Raw genomic sequence first — 24717 nt, forward strand, 5'->3', positions numbered from 1 at the left:
GTCATAGGGCAATATGTGTACTAACTTAAATGAGAAACTATTTTGTTCTGTAAACCTTCATCTAAAGTGAGAATAGCAGCACAACTGGAAGAACGTAATTGATGTCACTGAACTGTGCATGTAGAAATTTTTGCAATGGTATATCTTTGGCTATGTATATTTTCACAAAAAAATTAAAAAAAAGGTCGAGAAGGGAGAGGGTTGACACGTCGTGGGGTTGTTAACCAATGTCATAAAACAATATGTGTACTGACTGTTTAATGAGAAACTATTTGTTCTGTAAACTTTCACCTGAAGTACAATTAAAAAAAAAAAATTACAGCCAAAAAAAAAAGAATGTTGCTTAATTTAAACAAGACATTTCTGCTGGGAGTGTTACATAGTGTATTGCATCCTAGACTGAAAATAACTATTTGGAGTGATACTATTAAAATAAATGATGAATTAAAAAAAAAAATCATTTGTCACAAGCTAATTTACCATACTTTGGTAAACTGAATAGTGCCTGGTTTTATATTATGAGACATTTCATGTACTCAGCAGAAAACCAGTTTTGTATTTGTATGTGATTTGACAAGATCAAAGATAACTGCATTTTTCTTCTACAAGAGTAGTGTGTTTTCATCATTGTTTAAACTATTGCTCAATAGCTGGGTTTTTAATTCATTTTATCACATTGTTCCATATAATAATTTTGGTGCAAAATTTGTATTCTTAGAATATGTATTTTGATATTGTATATAAATGTCAAAACAAATTATTGTGTTTTAAATGTAACTGATAATCACTTTAATAAACTATTTTTGTAACCTGAATAAAAAAAAAAGCAAGTCCTTTCTTTGTGATACATGGAATTCCATAACCTTTCATTTTTATTTACAATTAAGACCTAGTTACTAGAAACCCACAAAGTAAATTACTGAGTTATAAAAATTTGGTATGAGTAAAACCAAAGTTAGCATTGTACTGTTCACTGTGAACATAAACCTGTATTCCACTAAGAAATATGAATGCCATGCAATATATGACTATACTGTATAGCTATTACCACTCATGCCCATATGGAGACAAAATTTCTGTAATTTTCTGAAATGCACTCTATTATTAGTGCATCACCAATGTTATCTTGATAGTTATATGGCATGCAATTACTATTGTACTTGCTTTTAAATTATAAAATTGTGTTAGCTAAGTCATTAGTTCAAATTGTTGAGTTGTTTAGTTATTACCTCCACAATGAATACTGATGCATATTTTCGTCAATAAGATTTGACATAATTTTCCAATAACAAGACCTCAAGTTATGTGACTAACTGTTCAAATATGAATAACTTCTTAAAGCAGATTTATAAATAATTCCCTCAAATTTGCTTGTAGAGAGATACTCCACCCATATCACACAATTATGGATGAAATAAGTGAAAATAGATGAAATAAGCTAACCAAGAGGTCTTTTGCCCTAAGTTTGCTATGGTGAAAAAAGTGTGTGACGGAATGTATGAGGAAAATTCCAGGAAAAAGGACTAAGTTTATTAGGCAGGTGCGGGAATCAGAGCACTCAGATATTAAGTACTGTGTTAAGAGTACAAACTTTAAAGTCAGAAGGAAACCTTGCGTTCAAGTCCTGTCTCCATAGTGACCTGCCCACTTAAAACTGTTTTCCCACCTGTAAAATGGACCAAAAGTAGTTCAGACTATACCACTTCATCTGTGTGATCTCAAACAAGGCATTAACTTACTGCGCCTTATAGTCTCACCTGCAAAATGTGAAAATACTACTGAATATACCTAGTAGGATTGTTGTGTTGTAGGGACTAAATAAGATGATGCATATAAAGCTCTTTAAACAGTGTGAGCTCTGAGCACATAGGTGAGTTTTCAAAAAATGTGAGCTATTAGTACCTCAAAGGATTGCTAGATTATAGCACCATGAGAGGGGGATAGTATCGTGTTCATCTTTCTATCCCAAAGGCTTGCCACAGTGCCAGGTATATTCTAACTGCCCATAACTATTTACTGCTGCTGATTGAGGACTTTCTGCAAATGAAGCCTGGGACTGACCTACAGGTGTGCGTGTGTGTATTTCAGCGTGTGCATCTGAGCACGTGTGTGTGTCCTAATTGTCTAGTGCTGCTATAACAGAAATACCACAGTGGCTGGCATTAACAAAAATTTATTTTCTCACAGTTTGGAAGGCTAGAAGTCCTAATTCAGGGTGCCAGTTCTAGGGGAAGCTTTCTCTGTTGGCTCTAGGGGAAAGTCCTGGTCTCTTCAACTTGTTTCCTGGTTCCTTGGAGATCCCCTGTGGTTTGGCATCTATCTCCTCCCTCCCCCCTGCTTTTCCGCTTGCTCATTTAATCTCTTTTACATCTCAAAAGAGACTGACTTAAAACACACCCTACATTAATCTTGTTTCATTAACATAACAAAGACAACCCATTCCCAAATGGGATTATAACCTCAGGCATAGAGGTTAGGATTTACAATATGTAATTTTGGGGGACACAATTTAATCCATAACAGTGTATAAGTGAAAAAGATAATCTTTACATACTTTCCACGTCAGGACAGAAAGATCTATCTCAGTCATTTCAGTGGCTGTAGAGCATTTGTTCCATGGACCTACCGTAATTCATTTAATCAATCCTCTATTAGCTATTTGGGCGTTTTCAATTTTTTTTTTATAAACAATACTTCGGTGTGCACATTTGTTCACATATCTTTGCATACTTGTTCTGTATTCCTTTAGGAAGTAAAATTGCTGGATCAAAAGGTATGCACACTGAAATTTTTGAATACATGTTGTCATACTGCCTTCCAGAAATCCACTTATAGTATGCAAGAATGTTGGCTTACCCACATCTGTACAGGGCATTATTCTAAAATCTCTTCTGATACAGAAGGTAGAAATGATATAATTGTTAATTTACACTTTGCATTTCTTTAAAAATTATTGCGCATAGACATTTAAAAATATGGTCACTAGCCATTTGTAATATTCCTTCCATGAATTATCTGTTCATGTATTTTGTCAATTTTTCTATTGAAGTATTCATTTTTTCCAATCAATATGAGTTCTCTCTACATATACGTAAAATAAAGAATATCATCTTTTTGCCTATTGTGTATATTGAAAATATGTTTCCTGGTTTTTCATTTGTCTTTTAACTTTGCTTAGAACATCTTCCTCCATACCGAAGATTTTTTATAAAAGACAATGACATTTTTCATTCTTTTATTTTATGGTTTCTGACCTTGGTGTCATGCAAAGAAAATCTTTATCAACCCCAACATTATAGTCTTTATTCTCTTCTAGTATTTTAGTTTTTCACAATTAAATCTTTCATCTATCTGAAATTTAATTTTGTGTAAGGTGTGTGAAAGGGACTTAACTTAAATTTTTCTAAGTAAGTAGTTGTCTCAAAATTAAAATAAAACAATCTGTCACATATTAAACTTCTACATAAATACATTTATGTCCCTGCACTCCAGATAACAAATCTTTTGATTTCTTCCTGTGCTAGTATCACAGCTTTAATTACTGTAGTTTTATAATACATTTTGATATCTGTAGGGTGAGTTCTTTATTAATTTTTTTTCCTTAATCAGCTCTAATCAGGTATCATTTACATAAAAATAAAATTCACGCATTTAGCTGTACAAGTCTTTTGATTTTTGACAAACGTATACACCTGTGTAATCACAACCCTCATCAAGATATATAGCATTTCCATCACCCCAGAAAGTTCCCTCAAGCTAACAACATCCCCTACCTCAGGCAACCACTGATCTTATTTCTGTAACTATAGATTAGTTTGGCCTATGTTAGAATTTCATGTAAATGGAATCATACAATTGTACTCTTTTGTGTCTGACTTCTTTCACACAGCATAAAGTCTGTGGGATTAATCCACATTGTCACATGCACCAGCATACTCTGTTCCCTTTTTATTGCTAAGTAATGTTCCACTATATGACTAGACAACAATTTGTTTATTCTCCTACTGATTGGCATTTGGGTTTTCCAGGTACTGGAAACATTTTGTACAAGTCTTTTTGTAGGCAAAGGTTGTCATTTTCTCATGGGTAAATTTCTGTGAATGGAGTTGCTGAGTCATGTTATGTTCTACTTCATAAGAAACTGCCGAACTATCTTCCACAGTTGTGACAGCCAACGCAGCCAGGAGCCCGCTTGGCCATTACTGGCCGTTAGCAAACAAAACCTTAGGTGATGGCAATGGGTGTGGCTCAAGTGGGAGCTGCCCAGATCAAGCGGGAACCTGCCCTCTCCTGTCTATTGTTGTCAAAGCACTGGGTGTGGGCTCAAGCCAGTCAAACCCGGTTTACTAGCATTACATGCCAAAGAAAAAATGCAATTTGTCTTACTGCGCCTGTGTGCCACGATAACCTACACAGTCCATAATGTTTGTATGTAGGTCCTTGTGAGAGACAGTATAAAAGGTTCTGTCTCCTTTTGTTCAGGGAGCTTGATTCAAGGTATACATCTCCTTGCTCCTTGCCTGCGTACGCTTGCAATAAATGCTCTTCCTCCCTCTTTACCTCGGTGAGTCTTTATTGACAAGAGGCCGCACTGAGCAGAACCTGCTTTGGGTAAGCGTTGTACCATTTTTACATTCCATACAACATAAAGACAGTCAAGTTGCTCCCTATCTTCATCAACACTAGGTATGGCCAATCTTTTTAAATTTAGCCATTCTAATGGGTGTCAATGGGTCCCTAGGTGGAGCAAATGGTTTGCACGGACTGCTAACCGAGAGTTGGTGGCTCAAACTTACCCAGCGATACCATAGAAGATAGGCCCGGTAATTTGCTTCCTTTAAGATTATAATCAAGAAAACCCTATGGGACATTCTACTCTGTAACACATCGAGTTGCCATGAGTCTGAATTGACCCAGTAGCAACTAACAACAATGGCTGTGAAGTAGGAGCTCATTAATATTTTAATTTGCTTCTCCCTGACACCTAAAGATACCATCTTTTAAAGTGCTAACCGGCCATTTCTACCTTTCTCTTGTGAAATGTCTGTTCAAGTCTTTTGCCAACTTCTTAATTAGGTTGTTTGTCTTATTAAGTTGTAAGTGTTCTTTATATATTCTGGATCCAAGTCCTTTGTCCCATACATGTATTGTGAATACTTTTCCCAGTGTGTAGATAGCCTTTTCATTTTCTTGATGGAATAATCAGAACAGAAAGTTTTAATTTTCATGAAGTCCAATTTATCAATTTTTTTCTTTTATGGTGTTTTCAAAATGTCCTGTCTAAAAAAAATTTTTTTGCCTACCCCACTGGCATGAAGATTTTCTCCTACGTTTACTTCTAGAAGTTTTGCAATTTTAGCTTTTATGCTTAAGTCTATAAAAGCAGCAACAGACAATACATAAATGAAGTGGCATGGTTGTGTTCTAACAAAATTTTATTTATAAAAACAGGTAGTTGGCTGGATGTGGCCCACAGGCCATAGTTTGTCAACTTCTGTTCTAGATGCCTAATCATTATTGATTTCTAATTTAATTCCATCATGTTAACAGAACATACTCTATAAGATTTTCAATCTTCTTAACAGTCTTTTCAATTTTATAGCCTAGCACCAATCTTGGTGAACATTCTATAAGGACTTGGAAAGAATGTGTATTCTGTCATTGATGAGTGTAGTGTTCTACAAATGTCAATTAGGTCAAAGTAGTTGACATTGTTGCTTAGACCCTCTATACCTTACAGATTTTTTGTTTTGTCAATTACTGAGAATGGAGTATTATATTTGAATATGATTATGGATTTGTTTCTTTCTTCCTTTAGTTTTGTCAGTTTTTGCCTAACGAAGTTTGATGCTGTTATTAGGTGCACAGATATTTATATATATATATACAAATTTATATATATATATATATATATATGTCTATATATGTCTACTACTCCTTTTATCATTATGTAATGACCTTCTTCAATCTCTCTGTAATACTCTTCATTTTGAAATACACTTTGCTTAGGTAATATAGCTGTGCCAGCTTTCTCATGCTTATTGCCTACATATCTTTTTCCATCCTTGTACTTTCAACCTATCTGTGTCTTTATATTTAAACTGTCTCTTGTATCAGTAATTAGAACATTTTTTTTTAACTATTCTGACAATTTCTCTATTTTAACTGTTGTTGTCATCCATTCACATTTAAATGTAATTATTGATATGGTTAGGTTAAAGTCTACTGCCTTATCATTTGTTTTCCACTTCTCCCTTCTGTTTTTTGTTCTTATATTCTGTTTTCCTGCCTTCTTTGAGATTAACCGAATTTTTTTTTAATGCTCCATTTTAATTCTTCTACTGGCTTTTTTGGATATGCACTTTTTTTTTTTTAATTGCTGCTCAAGGGTTAAAAATACTCATCCATAATAAAATACAAGATAGTATAATATATATGTAACCTCTTCACTCTTCACATCTGACATTTCACACTTCTTACTTTACCCCTCTCTCCTCTAATTTTATACCCAACACTTCCTATTTCCCACTTCTTCACTTTTCACAAAAGTAACTTTACAACAGTAAAATTTCATTTACCCACACCTCCCAGCCTTTGTGCGAGTATTGTCATAGCTTTACTTTTGCATCTGTTATAAACTTCATTTTACAGGTTTATTATTTTTTTATTTAAATAATTAATTGTCTTTTAAGCAAGTTATGAGAAAAATGGAAAGAGTCTTTTATATTTTCCCACTATTCTCCATTTCCACTGCTCTTCGTTTTTTCCTGTAGATCCAAGTTTCCATCAGATATCACTTCCCTTCAGGATATCTTTTAGCACTTTTTATACTGCAGCTCTGCTAGCAACAAATTCTCCTAACTTTTCTTTATTTGAAAATGCCTTTATTTCGACTCATTTTTATAGTACATTTTCATTAGATAAAGAAGTTGAGTGTGATAGTTTTCTGTTTGCTTGTTTGTTTTCTGTCAGCACTTTAAAGTTTTTTCATCATCTTCTGACCTGTACCGTTTATGCTGAGAAGTCACCAGTAATTCTTACCACTGTATATAATGTTTCCTTTTATTTTTATTTTCTCTTTGATTTTGGTGTTCAGAAGCTTCACTACGATATACTTAGATTCTTTTTCTCAATATTTATTCTGTTTAGGGTTCACTAAGCTTCTTGGGTCCATAAGCCAGTGTTTTTCATCAAATTAAGGACATTTCAAGTCATTATTTTTTCAAATATTTTTTCTGTCCATTTCTCATATAAGTTAGACTATGTGATAGTGTTCCACAGTCTCTGAGGCTCTGTTCATTTTTCTTCAATATTTTTCTTTCTGTGGTTCAGACTGGATAATAATACTTTGCTATATGGCAGTTCTACTCTGTCCTATAGGGTCGCTATGACTCGGAATTAACTCAATGGCAATGGGTTTGGTTTTTCTTTCTGGAAGTTCAACATCCGGGCCATCTCATCTATATACTTGTTTTTTTCTTAACTACAAATCACATTTTCCTGTTTTTTTGTATGTCTAGTAACTTTCTATTGAGTACTGACCCTGTGGATAATACACTGTAGAGACTTTGGATAGTATCATCCTCCTCTAAAGAGTGTAGATTTTTATTTCAGCAGACAGTTCAATTATTGGCTGACCACCTTGGACATGTGTAGTCTTAGTTTTATGCTTTGTTAGTATGGATTTGAGAAAAGCTTGTGGTGTTTTCTGACCCCTCTAACTTGGTGTGACCCAGCCTTCAAAATCTGTCTTGCCAGAGCTTGGTTTTAGGCCTTGTTAGGGCAGGTCCAGAGCAGGTCTTATTCTAGGGTGAGATCTTTATTCCTCAAGCCTTTCTATATTGTCTCAGCTGGATGCCAGGGATGTTAACAAAGAAAGTGTTAATGAAATTTCTCCATTCTGACAGGGCTGGAACTTTCATGTCCCTGGCACTGCTCTCCCAACACTGCTTGACCACTAATATCTCTTTTCTACTTTCATCCTGTAGCAGCCACTATATATATACATATATATATACATATATATATACACACATATACATATATATACATATATATATACACATATATACACATATACATACATATATACATATATATACACACACACACACACACACACACACACACAGTAAGTCTCAAGTGGTTTTTGCATATATAACCCAGTCCTCAGCTATAGACTCACAGGCATTCCCATACAGATGTCTGGGACCCTCTCTCTGAGTAATTTCCTCCTCTGTGATGGCCCACCCCACAGATTCCAGTTGGTTCAGCTGCCCTGAACTGGGATCTCTGCCTCCTCAGTTTAGTGGACTTGCCACAGTCTGCTTAGTCCAGCTCTCTGAACAGGCTTGGGATACTGTCCCCAGGCAGAGAGTTGGGCAACTATAGGGCTTATCTCATGAGTTGCCCTTCTTTTAAAGACTGAAGTTTCACACTCTCTATTGTCCACTGCTTAACAACAGTTGCTTCATTTATTTTGTCCAGTTTTATAGCTGTTTACGGAGGGAGGGCTAGTCTGTTAACAGTTACTCACTCCATCATCATCATAAGCAGAAGTGTCTCTCTAAGCCACAGGCCAGAAATGTCAACTTCTATTTCATTTTTAAGATGGAAAAATTAAGAGTTAATGTAATGTGCTCTATCTACTAAGCTCAGTTCAACCTGTCCTTCTCCCAGTATCAGATCTAATCTCCAACTTATTTGTCAAACAGTGTTCTCAGTAGTAATCAGATCGATAATGCATATTTTAAATCTCTCTGGTTATGATCTTTTGTAAATCAAGGTAAGAGCACAAAGTGAGTTGCTACAATTGATAAAGATAGTAGCCTGAATTTTTAAACATCCCACAACACAGGAAATTAATTCTTTTCACTACTATGAAGGCTCCACTTTAATTTATTAATTAAAAATAAAATTGAAAATGAATAAATTAAAATATGTAAAGCTTCCATGGCATGGGTCATGGGAATCAGCTCTACTGATAACAAGCAACTACCCAACTCTTATCCACGGCTCTGACCTGAATAAGGTGTCAGAGCCAAGAGAAATATAAGTAATTTTATCTCTATTTTGGAGATGAAGAAACTTAAGCAAGTCCAACTCTTTCTAACTCCAAAAACTGTGTTGATTTGTTCATTAATTCAAATATATATATGTATATATATACAGAAACCCTGGTGGCATAGTGGTTAAGAGCTACAGCTGCTAACCAAAAGGTGTGCAGTTCGAATCCACCAGTGCACCCTAGAAACTCTATGAGGCAGTTCTACTCTGTCCTATAGGGTCGCTATGAGTCGGAATCAACTCAACAGGAATGGGTTTTATACACACACACACACACACACACACACACACACACACACACACACACATACATATACAGAGAATAGAATCCCTAGGTGGTACAGTTAATGTGCTTGGCTGCTAACCAAAAAGTTAGAGGTCTATGTCTACCCAGAGGTGCCTTGAAAGAAAGGCCTGGAGATCTACTTCTGAAAAATTAGCCATTGAAAACCCTGTGGAGCACAGTTCTACTCTGATACACAATGGCAACTGACTTTTACATAAAAAAAAACAAAAAAAAAAAACTGTTGCCACCGAGTCAATTCTGACTCATAGCGGCCCTACAGGACAGAGTAGAACTGCCCCCTAGGGTTTCCAAGGAGCAGCTGGTGGATTTGAACTGCTGACCTTTTGATTAGCAGCCATAGCTCTTAACAACTGCACCCACCAGGGCTCCAATTCTATGGTACTTTTTTAAACAGTTTGATAATTAGAACAATCTCATATTTGAAGCCTTTAGTGATCCAGTGATCTGTCTTAGCCACGTATAGCTCTAAGCTGCTCAAAACAAAGTAGTTTGGATCCTTCTACAATATGCCTCAGAATTAATGAAAACATAAAACTTCTATCTGAAAGAGATTTTTTGCTCCAACATAGCATTTCATACACATCTCTCTTTTAGAACTTAACACACTATAAAATTTAGCTGTCTTTCTTTCTCATATAGCCAGAGAGCTTGAAGGTCTATGTTCATCTTACACCTAGCTTACCGAGAACAGTACATAGACCATAACAGAAACACATTGCTTATTGAGTAAATAATTCAATAATAAAAATCTCTCCCAACATGCAGGAATTCCTATAGGTAATCTTAATAAGTTATTAATAGTACAAAAATTAAGAAGTAATGCTCAGTACATTTATTTTCAAACTTGGGAATGCCCTTTAAGCTCCTCAGATGAAAGGCATACGAACTTTTTGATTACTGAGCCTCTCTATGCCTATCTATATCTCTATTATTGCTCTGTATTTTAAAAATGAAAATAATAATAACCAATAAAAACTATGAAGATCAAATGAGATTATGAATATAAAGATCCTATTATAGCACAGACATATAGTAAACACTCAAACTATTGTTTCATTTCATTATTATTATCATCATCAATATTATTAAACAACAGTCCAAATTTCACTACACAGCAGTCATCTGGGTTAGGAAGTTCCTTCAGCTTGACTTTGTTTACTGAGCAAACAATCTCTATTTGACTTGGCAAGCCATCAAGGGTTACCTGTATTACTCTGTTCTCTGATACTACAGCACAGAAAATAACATGCTACAGTGGGGTGGTCTAAACAAGCTATTCAAAGTCAAATATCTAAAAGACCTGAGAGTCAGAATAGCGGAAAAGCTGTGAATAGTAGTTAATTAACAATTAATCCAAAAACAGCAGATAGGTCGTAATAAACTACTGAAGCCCACAGCACAGTGAATAGCATTTTGCTATCTCCAAATGTTACAAATCCCTAGGTCTTCTTCTAGGGGGCTTTCTCTCTTTCCCTTCCTTTATTTTCCTCCTTCCTCTTCCTTTATCCACTTCCCTCCTGACACCCTCTACTACTTCTTCTCTGAGCTCCTCTCCTCAATCTTTTTACTAATCAGAATACAGAATTAAATCATTTCTTTAGTATTTACTATACTTTTCAACAAAGTAATGAACACAGGTTTTAAAGACAGAAAATCAGGATTAAAATTCTAATTCCAAAAAATAGCTAGTTAACCTTGGGTAAATTAATTAAACTAAGTCCTTCAGTTTGTTCAACTGGCAAATGGGGATAATAATAGCTTCTTCACGGGGTTACTATTGTTGTTGGAGCACTGGTGGTGCAGCGGTTAACAGCTATGGGTTAGTTGCCCTCAAACTGATTCCGACTCATGGCGACCCTATGTGTTACAGAACAGAACTGCTCCAAAGGGTTTTCTTGGCTGTAATCTTAATGAAGCAGATTGCCAGGTCTTTTCTTCTGTAGCACCACTGGATGGGCTCAGACTGCCAACCTTTGGGTTAGCAGTCAAGTGCAAACCGTTTGTACCACCTAGGGACTTTCACAAGGGTATAAAGTAAAACCTGTGAAAGCTGGAACCTATGAAAGGCAGAAACCTGTCAGAGATGGAAAACTAAAATATTTTCCACTAAAATGAGCAACAGAAAAGTGGTAAGACTGTACCCTGTCAAAGGCAGAAAACTTGCAAGACCCAGGAAAACAAGGCAGTCCCATGAGTTCTGGCTCTCACAGGTTTCACTGTAGTGAGAATTAAATTAAATTAAATATGTAAAATGTCTAGCACAATACCTGGCACACAACAAGCCTTCAATAAAAAGTTAACTTCCTTTCCTGCTTTTCTGGGAAATATTATCTGATCCTTGATCACTTCTGTAAGTCAGTAGCCCTTAACAGAAAAGGAGACCCCTACCCTGGTACACATTCCCATCTAGATTACTGATACAGCTGGATCCACCCTTCACAGATACAGACAACTGCTCTCCTCCTCTAACTGTGCTGTGCTCGTACAAATGCTCCTTATCCTGGCTAGTCTCCTTGATTTTAAAAATAAGTCTGTACAGAATAAACTCTGGAAACACAAAGTAATTAGTGGTAATTATAAGCTAAGCATTTAACAGGCACTTACATGTTCTAAAGAAAACAATAAATTAAAACTATAAAACTGTATTTTAAAAACTGGCTTGAAACCGCTTCAGCACTTAGGACCATGTGATCAATAAATGCACTACCTCATAGAAATAGTTCCCATGTTAGGGTCTCAATACAACAGTAGTCCAATCTGCCAGGTGCCTTTCCAACTCATTCCAACTCATTTTGAGAAATGACTCTACTATCAAGTGAGTTCTACACTGGTATCCAGTAGATATTTATAAAAATAAAACTAGTTCAGAGAAGACACACTCACTGAGAATCAAACAGGTGACCTAATATTTCCTGCACCAAGCTCAGCCATCAGACAGAGGAACCAAGAGGAAAACCACTTAGGGGCACTGTATGGTACTTTTAGCTAGAGTCAAGAAGTGAATGTACACAGGTTAGTGCTGATCAATGTAAGCCCTTCAACTGCAAGTCAACAACCAAAACACAGGGATAGAATCAGGTGAATGCAAACCAAGTCAGAGGGGTTCAGGCAGCTATGCGGAAAGCACTATGCAACACATGGGACTAAATGCACAAATGATAAAAGGGAGTTAAGAGTTACTGGTTAAGGAAAAGAAATCATTATGCTAATCAGGTGCAGGTTCAATTAACAGCAAAGGCTAAAAAGATTAAGTAAACAGGTTTCTTTAATGAAAATTAAAGGAAAAGGCAAAGATGAATTTTTTAAGGGCAGAAAGAAAAATCAACTTTAATACCAAGTCCCAAGGCAATAAATGGCAAATGGGAGTGGCAATACCCTGTAGTAATTAAATGGATGAACAAAACATGCAAGAGCTTGTATAGTTTGAGTTTTTATTGAATAGCTCCATTCTCACTGGCTTCATAAAAGGAACTGAGATTTGCCATGGCATGCCATTTTCAGAAAGCATCAAAATTCTTAGCCTGTAGCAAATAAAGTGGCAGGCAACTTCTAAGCCTAAATCCCAGAAATGTTCAGTTTACTCTCACTGTCCATCTCTGAAGAATGTGAGATCATTAAGCCACATGAAAAGCCAGATAACTCATATGCAACAGCCTTCTCCTTGGGTGGGCTAGAGTGATTATACTTACTGGAGTCCTCCCACTGGAGCAAGTGTAGCTTCCACGCAGAATAATACAGAAATCCCAGTACCAGAAAGAGGCAGAGGGCTAGCAGCAGATTACGCACAAATACCAAGAGTCCCATCTTCACATGATTTGTGATTTCCTACATGACCTAAGGGAAAAAAGAAATCAGGTCATAAAAGATAAAGCAGTCATCATATTGATATATCCTATCTTAAAATAAAAGTATCTATAGAATTTCCAAATGAAGGACAACCTAGAATTATCACTGAGTTCGTGACATGTCATCTTCCAAACCTGTTCATCACTATCTCAAGGAATAGTTCTACCAGTCACCCAGCAACCAAGCCAGAAACCAGCTGTCATTCTTGCATCCTCCCTCTCCCTCATCCCTGACATCCAATCAATGACTGAGTTCTGACAATTCTAACCTCCAAAGTAAATCTCAAATCATATTCCCTTCCCACCACCACTACCCTAATCTAAGCCACCACTGTATGCCCACAAACGAGTTTCCTTGCCTCCAAATTTGCACTCTTCTGAAATCCACTTTCCACACAGCACAAGGAGTGATCTTTTAATAACACAGAATCTGATGTCACTTACCTGCTTAAACCCCAGTGTATTAGTTTTCTACTGCTGCTGTAACAAATGACCACAAACTTGGCAGCTTAAAACAACACAGATTTATTATCTCACAGTTCTAAAGGCCAAAAGTGTGGGAACAGTGTGGCTCAGCTGAGTCCTCTGCTTAGTCTCACAAGGCCAAAACTAAGGTGTTGGCGTGTCTTAGTCATCTAGTGCTGCTATAACAGAAATACCACAAGTGGATGGTTTTAACAAAGAGAAGTTTATCTCCTTCAGTAAAGTAGGCTAAAAGTTCAAATTCAGGGTGTCAGCTCCAGGGAAAGGCTTTCTCTGTCAGCCTTCTCATCACTGTTCCCCCAGACTAGGAGCTTCTCCGGGCAGGGACCCCGGGTCCAAAGGACACGCTCTGCTCCTGGCACTGCTTTCTTGGTGGTATGAGGTCCCCCTGTCTCACTGCTCACTTCTGTCTTTTTATCTCAAGAGATTGCCTCAGGACACAATCCAGTCTTGTAAATTGAGTCCTGCCTCACTAACACAACTGCCGCCCATCCTCCCTCATTAATATCATAGAGTCAGGATTTACCACACATGGGAAAATCACACACTACCAGGAATCATGGCCCAGCCAAATTGATACACACATTTTGGGGGGGACATAATGCAATCCATGACATTGCGGGACTGCGTTTCTTTCTGGAGGCTCGGGGGATGAATCCACTTCCAAGCTCATTCAGGCTGTTGGCAGAATTCAGTTCCTTGCAGTTGTCAGACTGAGGTCCCATTTCCTTGCTGATTGTCGGATGGGGGCCGGTCTGTGCTCCTAGAGGCTGCCCAAATTCCTTCTCATGCTTTCCATGTGGCCCTCCTTCAGCTTCGGCAGGTCAAATACCTCTTACTCTTTGAATTTCTCCAAGTTCCCCTTCTGCCACATCTCTTCTGCTTCCGACTGTAGAAAGTTCTCTGCTTTTCAGGGCTCCTGTGGTTATAAAGCCCACCTAGATAATCCAGGATAACTTCCCTATTTTAAATAAGTTCTTGGGTGGCGCAGACAGTTCAGCACTAGCTACTAACTGAAAGGCTGTCAGTTTAAATACACCCAGAGGCACCTCAGAAGAAAATCCTAGCAATCTACTTCCGAAAGACACACCTTTGAAAAACCAAAAGAGCACAGTTCTACTCTGAAACAAATGGGGTCTCGATGAGCCAGAACTGACTCGATGGCAACTGGTTTGGAGTCCCCAGGTGGCACAAATGATTAAGTACTTGGCTACTAACCGCAAGGTTGGCAGTTCAAATCCACCCCAGGGGTACCTTGGAAGAAAGGTCTAGTGATCTACTTCTGAAAGATTACAGACATTGAAAACCCTACGGAGTGCATTTCTACTCTGAAACACACCGCCATGAGTCAGAATCAACTTGACGGCAACTGGTTGGTTTTGTTTTTTTTTTAAATATTTTATTGTATTTTGGTGAAAGTTCACACAGCAAATCAGGTTCCCACTGAACAGTTTCTATACAAATTGTTCAGGAACCCTGGTGGCACAGTGGTTAAGCACTCAGCAGCTAACAGAAAGAAGTTCGAACCCACCACGGGCTCCACGGGAGGAAGATGTGGCAGTCTGCTTCCGTAAACACTATAGCCTTGGAAACCCTATGGGGCAGTTCTACTCTTTCCTTTAGGGTGGCTATGAGTTGGAATGGACTTGATGGCAATGGGTTTGGTTTTGGTTTTATACAAATTGTTCAGTGACACTGGCTACATTTTTCACAGTGTTATCAATATTCTCATTAATTTTGTTCCAGTTGTTCCATTTCCAGTAATCTAATTTCCCTGCTCCCCACCACCTTTACCTTCTTATCTTTGCTTTAGAGTAAATGTTGACTTCTTGGTCTCATATACATGATTTTTTAAAAGAACACAGTACTCATGGGTGATAGTCTTTATTTTAAGAGTCTATCTGTTATTTAGCTGAAAGGTGACCTCTAGGAGTAGCTTTGGTTCAAAGTGTAAAGGATATCCCAGAGTTATTGTCTCAGGAAGTCCTCTAGTCTCAACTGGTCTAGTAAATCTGGACTTCTTAAGAATTTGAGTTCTGTTCTACATTTTTCTCCCATTCTATTAGGATCCACTATTTTGGCCCTGAGCAGAATGGTTGGTAGTGGTAGCCAGGCACCATCTAGTTCTTCTGGTCTCAGGGTAAATGGGGCCATGGTTCATATAGGCTATTAGTTCTCTGGACTAGTTTCTTCTCTAAGTATTTGGGGTCCTTTCTCTTTTGCTCCAGACAAGTAGAGACCAATAGTTGCATCTTGCATGGTCGCTTGCAAGCTTTAAAGACCCCAGACATTACTCATCAAATTAGGATGTAGAGCATAGACTTTACTAACTATATTATGCCAGTTGACTGAGTTTTCCCACAAGACTAAGGTCCTCAGCCTTCAAACCCAGTGAACCACTCCACTGGTTATGTCTAAGTATCAGTAACTGTGTCCCCTATGTGCTTTATTATATGTATGAATATATATGCATGTTCACACATACATTTATATACATATGCATATAGACATACCTATTCATGCACATATATATACACACATATATCTACCTGTATACGTATAAGCATACACCCACATATGTAACCATACATGTGTTTTTCAGCTGTTGTTGCTGTAACTGGTTTGGGTTTATTAACCTTAATTATATCTCCAAAGTTCCTTTTGCCATATAACATAACATATTCACAGGTTCCAGTATCAGGGAGTGGATATCTTTAGGGAGCCATTCTACCTAACACACCCTTCATTAAATTCTCAATTCCTTTAGAATAAAGTAATTGTTCCTTAGAGCCCAGGAGCCTTTTGTGACCGAGCCAGATTTACTCTCCAAACCCATCTCTTGCAACTCCCAACTTCATTAGTGTCCTATGCACTAGTCATTCTTCCTTCTGTTCACTGAATGCTGCCTTGTTTCTCTCCACAAGACCTCTATCTGGAATATATCCTCTACCTATCCTATTTCACCTGCTGTACATCCTTGGATACTCAGCTTAAACCTAACACTTGCCAAGAAGACTTCCTTGGATTACCACCCCTCACCCTCACTCAGAGGTTCTCACAACAACAATTGTTGTTGTTGTTGTTAGGTGCCGTCGAGTTGGTTCTGACTCATGCGACCCTATGTACAAAAGAATGAAACACTGCCCTGTCCTGTACTATCCTCACAATTGTTGTTATGCTTGTGCCCACTGTTGCAGCCACTGTGTCAGTTCATCTCATTGAGGGTCTTTTTCTTTTTTGCTGACCCTCTACTTTACCAAGCATGATGTCCTTCTCCAGGGACTGATCCCTCCTGATAACAAGTCCAAAGTACATGAGACACAGTCTCGCCATCCTTGCTTCTAAGGAGCATTCTGGCTGTACTTCTTCCAAGACAGATTTGTTAATTCTTTTGGCAGTCCATGGTATATTCAATATTCTTCGCCAACACCATAATTCAAAGGTGTCAATTCTTCTTCCGTCTTCTTTATTCATTGTCCAGCTTTCACATGCATATGAGGCAACCGAAAACACCATGGCTTGGATCAGGCGCACCATGGTCTTCAAGGTGACATCTTTGCATTTTAACACTTTAAAGAGGTCTTTTGCAGTAGATGTGCTCAATGCAATACATCGTTTGATGGATTCGAACTGCCAACCCTTTGGTTAGCAGCCAGTAGTTCTTAACCACTGCGCCATTATAGGGGTTTCACAACACAATAGCGTAAGAAAAAGAAATCATGTATAAATATTATAAATAAAAGGATAAAAAGTTATCATTTGCAGATTATATAATTATCCAGTTAGAAAAGCCAAGAGAATTAACTGGAAACAAAAAACATTAGAATAGGAAGTTCAATAATGTAGGTGATTATGAGATTCATTTATAAAAATCAATAGTTTCTTAAAAACTATACTAGCAGGGTCAGGAGCTGGTTAAATGGACACAGGAAATCTGGGGTGGAAAGGAGGAGTGTGCTGTCACAGTATAGGGACAGCAACTAGGGTCACATAACAATGTATACATAAATTTTTGTATGAGAGACTAACTTGAATTGTAAACGTTTACTTAAAGAACAACAATAAAAATAACAAAAAAACTATACCAGCAATAACCAATTAGAAAATTTAAAGAGAAAAAAATTACATTTGTGATAATAACAAAATGTATAAGATACCTAAAAAATAAACTTCAGGAGAAGAGGGCAAGAATTTCACCAAATGGCATAAAGACCCAAATAAATAAAGATATACAACATGTTCCAAAATGGAAAGATGTCAGTTCTCTATTACTTCAGTATAATTCCAATCAAGATCCATGATTTTTTCAAACTTGGATCTAAAGTTAATCTGAAGAGTTTGTGCCAAACGAAAGCCAAGAAGTTTTTAAAATGAAAATAAGATTTGCCTTACCAGATATCAAAACCTGCTCAACAAAGGAGAATGGAACACCAAAGACACGAGGAAAATATTAGCCCAAGAGACAAAAGGGCCACATAAATCAGAGACTCCATCAGCCCAAGACCAGAAGAACTAGATGGTGCCCGGCTACCACCAATGACCACCCTGACAGGGAACACAACAGAGAGTCTCTGACGGAGCAGGAGAAAAGTGCGGAGCCAAACTCAAATTCTAGCAAATAGACCTGACTCAATGATCTGACTGAGACTGGAGGAACCCCCGAAACCATGGCCCCCAGACGCTCTGTTAACCCAGAACTAAAACCATTCCTGAAGTCCACTCTTCAGACAAAGACTAGACCTGACTATAAAACATCAAATAATACCCGTGAAAAGTATGCTTCTTAGCTCAAGCAGATACACAAGATCAAATGGGCGGCTGCTGTCCAGAGGCAGGATGAGAAGGCAGCAAGGGACAGGAGCTGGTTGGATAGACACAGGAAACCTGGGGTGGAAAGGGGGAGTGTGCTGTCACATTACAGGGACTGCAACTACTGTCACATAACAATATGTGTATAAATTTTTGTATGAGAAATTAACTTGAGCTGTAAAGTTTCACCCAAAGCACACACACACAAAAAAACCTGCTCAAAACTATTTAGATGGGTACTAGCACAGGAAAAGAAAAATAGATCAACAGAATAAAATAGTCTAGAAATGAGCACTTTCTCTCTATACTTACACACAACACACACAAATGAATTTACTTTCTCTATAAGTACATACATACATATATATATATGTATATATATATATGAATTTACTCTATAGGAAGCATATAAATACAAAAAAGAAAAGAAAAAGGCCTGCTAGGACATATAGCAACTGTTAACAGCGCGCAGGAATAGACTGGTACAGTGAGAAGTGGGTCTACTGCGAAGACTTTTACTTTTATATTTATTGTTGTGCTGTGTTCCATCGAGTAAATTCTGACTCATAACCACCCTGCAGGACAGAGTAGAACTACCTCATAGGGTTTCCCAGGCTGTGATCTTTATGGGAGCAGACCGCCAGGTCTTTTCTCCTTCGGAGCGGCTGGTGGTTTTGAACTTCAGACCTTTTGGTTACTAGCCAAGCACTTAACCACTGCACCACCAGGGCTCTGTCTATGCACTTTTGAATTAATTTGTCATAAATCATAAATATTGCCTCTGTAAATTTTTAATATTAAATAAACAAATAACACTTTCTAGGAACATAAACTGGCATATTCTTTCAGGGACAAGTTGAAGTATCTATTAAAATTTACAATGTTCATACGCCTTAACCCAGCATTTGTATTTCCATGACTTCTTCCTAGAGAAACACTCTGACAAATATTTAAAAAGATATATATGAATAATAACTGGCAACAATGACTGTAAGAGCAAGATACTAGAAACAATTCAAATGTCCATCAACAGGGAACCAGAAAAATAAAGTCTGGTGCATCTACACAATGAAATGTCTATCAGCTGGGATCTTGGCAGGAAACAGATGGGACACTCAAAGCAGTTAACTGAAGAAGGTTTAATGTGGGATTTTTTATAGCTTGTGAGTAGGGCTAAAGGAACCAACAAGGATGACAACAGCAGGAAGCTATCACCACCCTTCGGCCTGAAAGGGCAAGGGGGAGAAGAGTGTTACTGGAGCCCAGCAAGAGCAGGGGCTGAAGAAGAGAGACTACCCAACAGGAGCAAGGGCCACACAGGAACACAGCTGCTTTGGAACCATGACAAGGGGCAGTGTGGGACAATAAACACTCTGGCCTCTCTCACCTCTGGCCTTCTGATCTCCTGTCAGTGCCTTTTAATGGGTTGATCCCATCTGGAAACCAGAAAGCAAGAAAGCCCAGATGATGCAGTTCATAGAGGTCAGCCACCAGTGCACAGAGAGGTGGACAATGATCTGCGAGGGCAAATGGACAATGACGAGTACAGCATGGGATACACCAGTGAGAAAGAATGATCACATCTGCAAGTATTAATATGGAAAAATGTCTAGAATATACTGCTAAGTGAAAAAATCTAGTTGTAGATAATGTATATGTTTGGCATACTGGTAACAACAAACAAGGAGAATAGTATTTAAAATTAAGTTTAAGTATTAAATACATATATAAAAGACTGCATCAAATCGTTGACAATAATTATTTCTGAAAAATGGGTTTGGAGGGGTGTCTTTTACAGTCTATCTATTCATATAGTTATTTTTAGTTTTCATATTTATCTAAGTAATAAATGTACAAAGTTTCCAAAGTGAAAGAGATTTTGGAGACTTGGATTTCCAGCAGTACAAAGGACTATGTATCCTGACTAACCCTCCCACTGAAAACAACTAAAAATTTAAGGTATAACAGGAATAAGACAAGCATGCCCTTTATCACCACTCTTATTCAATATTGTACTGGAAGTCCTAGCCAGAACAATAAGGCAAGAAAGGGAAATAAAGGGTAACCAGATTGGAAAGGAAGAAGTAAAACTATCCTTATTCACAGATGATATGATCCTATATATAGAAAATCCCAGAGACTTCACAAGAAAGTTACTGGAACTAATGGAAGGATTCAGCAAAGTGGCAGGATACAAGATCAACACACAAAAAACAGTTGGGTTCCTCAAAACTAACAAGAAGGACTCTAAAAAAGAAATCAAGAAAACAATACCATTTACAATAGCCACTAAAGGATAAAATACCTAGGAATAAACTTAACCAGGGACATAAAAGACTCACACAAGGCAAACTATAAAACACTACTGCAAGAAACTAAAAGAGAACTACATAAATAGAAAAACATTCCATGCTCGTGGACTGGAAGACTTAATATTGTGAAAAAGTCAACACTACCAAAAGCAATCTAGAGATATAATGCAAACCCATTCCAAATCCCAACAACATTCTTTACTGAAATGGAAAAACTAATCTCCAACTTTATATGGAAAGGAAGGAGGCCATGAATAGATAAAGCAATATTGAAGAACAAAGTAGGAGGTCTCACACTTCCTGATCTTAAAACATATTATACAGCCACAGTAATCAAAACAGCCTGGTACTGGTTCAATGACAGACACATAGACCAGTGGAATAGAACTGAGAACCCAGAAGAAATCCATCTATCTATAGCAGCTGATCTTTGACAAAGGGTTAAAGTCTATTCAATGGGGAAGAAACAGTCTCTTTAACAAATGGTGCTGGCAAAACTGAATATCCATGTGCAGAAAAATGAATCAGGATCCATACATCACACCATGCACAAAGACAAACTCAAAATGGATCAAAGACCTAAATGTTAAAACTATAAAGTTGCTGAAAGATAATATAGTGTCAAAACTAGGGGAACTAATTTTCAGCATAAACAGCCTATCAGAGAAAACTAAAAATGCACGAATGACAGAAGATAAATTAGATAACTGGGACCTCCTAAAGATTAAACACTTAAACTCATCAAAAGACTTCAAGAGTAAACAGAGAACCTATAGACTGGGAAAAAATCTTTGGCAACAACATATCTGATAAGGGTCTAAGCTCTAAAATACACAGAAAACTTCAACAACTCAACAACAAAAAGACAATCAAATAAAAAAAATGGGCAAAGGACATGAACAGACACTTCACCAAAGAGAACATTCAGGCGGTCAACAAATATATTAAAAGATGCTTGCGATCACCAGCCATTATACAGACACAAATCAAAGGAGATACTATCTCACTCCTGCAAAAATGTCAATGATTAAAAAAATCAGAAAATAACAAATGCTGGCGAGGTTGTGAGAGAACTGGAACTCTTATCCATTGCTGGTGGGATTGCAAAATGGTACAACCACTATGGAAAACAGTATGGTGCTTCCTCAAAAAGCTAGAAATAGAAATACCTTAGGATCCAGCAATCCCATTCCTAGGTATATATTCTATAGATATAAAAGCAGTGACATCAATAGACATATGCATACCTATGTTCATTGCAGCTTATTCACAATAGCAAAAAAGATGGAAACAACCTAAGTGCCCATCAACAGATGAATGGATAAACAAATTATGGTACATACATACAATTGAATACTATGCAACTATAAAGAACAATGAAGAGGCCACGAAACATCTCATAGCTGGATGAATATGGAGGACATTAGGTTGAGTGAAATAAGTCAATCACAAAAAGACAAATATTATATGATCCCACTATTATAAAAAGTCAAGAACAGATATACACACAAATATCAAAGTTCTTTGATGATTATCCAGGATGGGAGGAGGAGGAGTGGGAATCACTTTCTAGATAGTAGACACTTGTTACTTTTGTGATGGGAAAGGCAATCCCAAACATGGGTGAAGTCGCCGCAACTGGACCAAGGTAAATAAAGATACTAAGAACTACAAGAGAAAAGGACAATTTCAGTAAATGTTATAATATATATAATTTTGCAACAACAGTAAAAACAACCAAAAAAAGGTGTGGTTATATAAGTAGATATGGATGCATATATGTGTATAGGAAGGTGCATGCAAGTATGTATAGGTGTATCCATAGGCATATGAATATACACGTTTGTGTGTGCTGCACATATATCCACATATATAACAAAGCACATAGGGGGCACAGTTACGGAGGCTTCCTAGATATATCCAAACAACTTGCAGGATTGGCTTAGTGGGTCAAAAGGCTTGGGACCATAGTCTCAGGGGACAAGTAACTCAACTGGCATGAAATAGTTCACAAAGATAATGTTCTACATCCTAGTTTGGTGAGTAACGTCTGCAGTCTTAAAAGCTTGCAAGCAGCCATCTAAGATACAACTACTGGTCTCTACTCATACAGAGTAAAAGAAAATGAAGGAAATCAAAGGCTCAAAGAAGAAACTAGTCCACAGGACTAACAGCCCACAGGAACCACAGCTTCTTCTAACCTGAGACCAGAAGTAGATGGTGCCTGGCTACCACTACTGACTCCTCTGACCAGGGACACAACAGAAGGTCCCGGATAGAACAGGAGAAAAATGTAGAACAAAACTCCAATTCCTAAAAAAGGCCAGACCTACTGGACCAATAGACACTAGAGAAACCCCCGAGACTATCACCCTAAGATACCCTTTGAACTTGGAATTGAAGTTATTTCTGCAAGTCACCTTTCAGCCAAACAATAGATTGGCTTATAAAATAAACAACATCACCGTTGTGTGATGTGCTCCCTTAGACGATTAAATATGTGAGACCAAACGGTCAACATTTACCCAAAAGCAAAAAGGAAAAGGCAAGAAGGGGAAGAGGAAGTAGATCAATGGAAACAGAACAGAATGGAAATAATAATACTGACACATTGTAAAAATTGTAACCAATGGCATGGAACAATTTGTATAAAAATTGTTAAAGGAGAATCTAATTTGTTGTGTAAACTTTCCCCTAAAACACAATAAAATATTACTAAAAAGAAAAAAAAAAAAGAATCTTTAATCTTAGGAGCTGCTATTGCCTTACAAGATTATTTGAAAATACCATATAGTCATAAAGTTTTGTGCCAGCCTCCTTTTAATACTTTGACTTGAAGGTATACAGAACAGTTCAGTGATTACGACTCAAAGGTGATTCTGTCCTAGAAATAACATAATTTCCCATTAGGAATATTTTACTTTCAGTAACGTAATAAGGAGTGGAGCTCTGGTGGGCCAGTGGTTAAGCGCTCGGCTGTTAACGGAAAGGTCAGTGGCTGGAATCCACCAGCCACTTCACGGAAAGAAAGATGTGAGGGTCGGCTTCCTTAAAGATTACAGCCTTGGAAACTCTATGGGGCCGTCTTGCTCTGTCCTGTAGGGTTGCTGTGAGTCGGAATCTACCGCACCTAACAACCACCACCACCTAAGTGTCTCACTCTTCCATCACACGTGAAGGAAACACAAACAAAAATGAGGTTTATTAAGTAATCATGAAAATGGGCACTGTTGTAAATAGGAATCCAAAATATTCGCGGGACTCTCTTCTAACCAAACCTGCTCTCTTCACTGAGATATTTCTTCTTAGAAGCAAGATTACCTAGGAAACAATGGGGAAAGTGCCAGAACGAAAGGAAGCAAGAGAGGTGTACTTTGCCAATCAAGCTGACCCCGCTCCCTCTGAGAATCTGGTTCCAGGTACAGCTGTGAGCAATGACAACCGCTACCTATACGCTGCTGAGTCCCGCTCAGGCTTTCCCTGGACTTTTCCTTCGTCTTCCCACAGGGGAGGCCCGCATGACCGTGCCCTTCCTCTGCGCCAAGATGCGCAGTGCTGCGGGGTCTGGCACGCAGGTGACCTCAGACTGCTCGGCCCCGGTGCGGCCGGGCCTGCCTCCTTTTCCCCCCAGGCCTAGCAGCTCCCGCCCCGGCGAGGACGTCCAGGAGCAGAGCTCCGACCCCGAGACAGGCTTTATCATTCCGAGACCACTGGGCCGTGCCCCGAGCCCTCCTTCCCCAACACGCGCGGCGGGCTCGGCTCCCCGATCCGCCCGGCGCGGACCCGGGGACGCTGGCGGCGGGGCGGGAAGGGCGGTGGAGCGACCGTTAGTCGCGTCTGCTTCGGCGCCCGGCGCGCAGGACAGACCCTTACCGCAGCGGAGAGGGGAGCAGGG

General features: G+C 38.1%; 1 protein-coding gene across 2 annotated transcripts in view; it reads right to left on the bottom strand.

The window, feature by feature from the left end:
• Positions 1 to 24710, bottom strand: part of ST3GAL3 (ST3 beta-galactoside alpha-2,3-sialyltransferase 3) — a 224086-nt gene extending 199376 nt beyond the window's left edge. Inside the window, exons 1-2 of one of the 2 annotated variants that reach the window (XM_004371835.2) lie at positions 24696 to 24710; positions 13063 to 13207 (exon numbers count right to left, since the gene is read on the bottom strand). In XM_004371835.2, the coding sequence (XP_004371892.1) occupies positions 13063 to 13177 (115 nt within the window). In that variant the 5' untranslated portion in view covers positions 13178 to 13207; positions 24696 to 24710. Of the gene's footprint in view, positions 1 to 13062; positions 13284 to 24695 lie in introns of those variants that run through there. The other variant, XR_002823241.1, reaches the window with a different exon arrangement.
• Between the last annotated feature and the right edge of the window lie 7 nt (positions 24711 to 24717).

The sequence above is a fragment of the Trichechus manatus genome, unplaced genomic scaffold (genome assembly GCF_000243295.1).
Source record: "Trichechus manatus latirostris isolate Lorelei unplaced genomic scaffold, TriManLat1.0 scaffold00015, whole genome shotgun sequence".
Classification (NCBI taxonomy): Eukaryota; Metazoa; Chordata; class Mammalia; order Sirenia; family Trichechidae; genus Trichechus; species Trichechus manatus.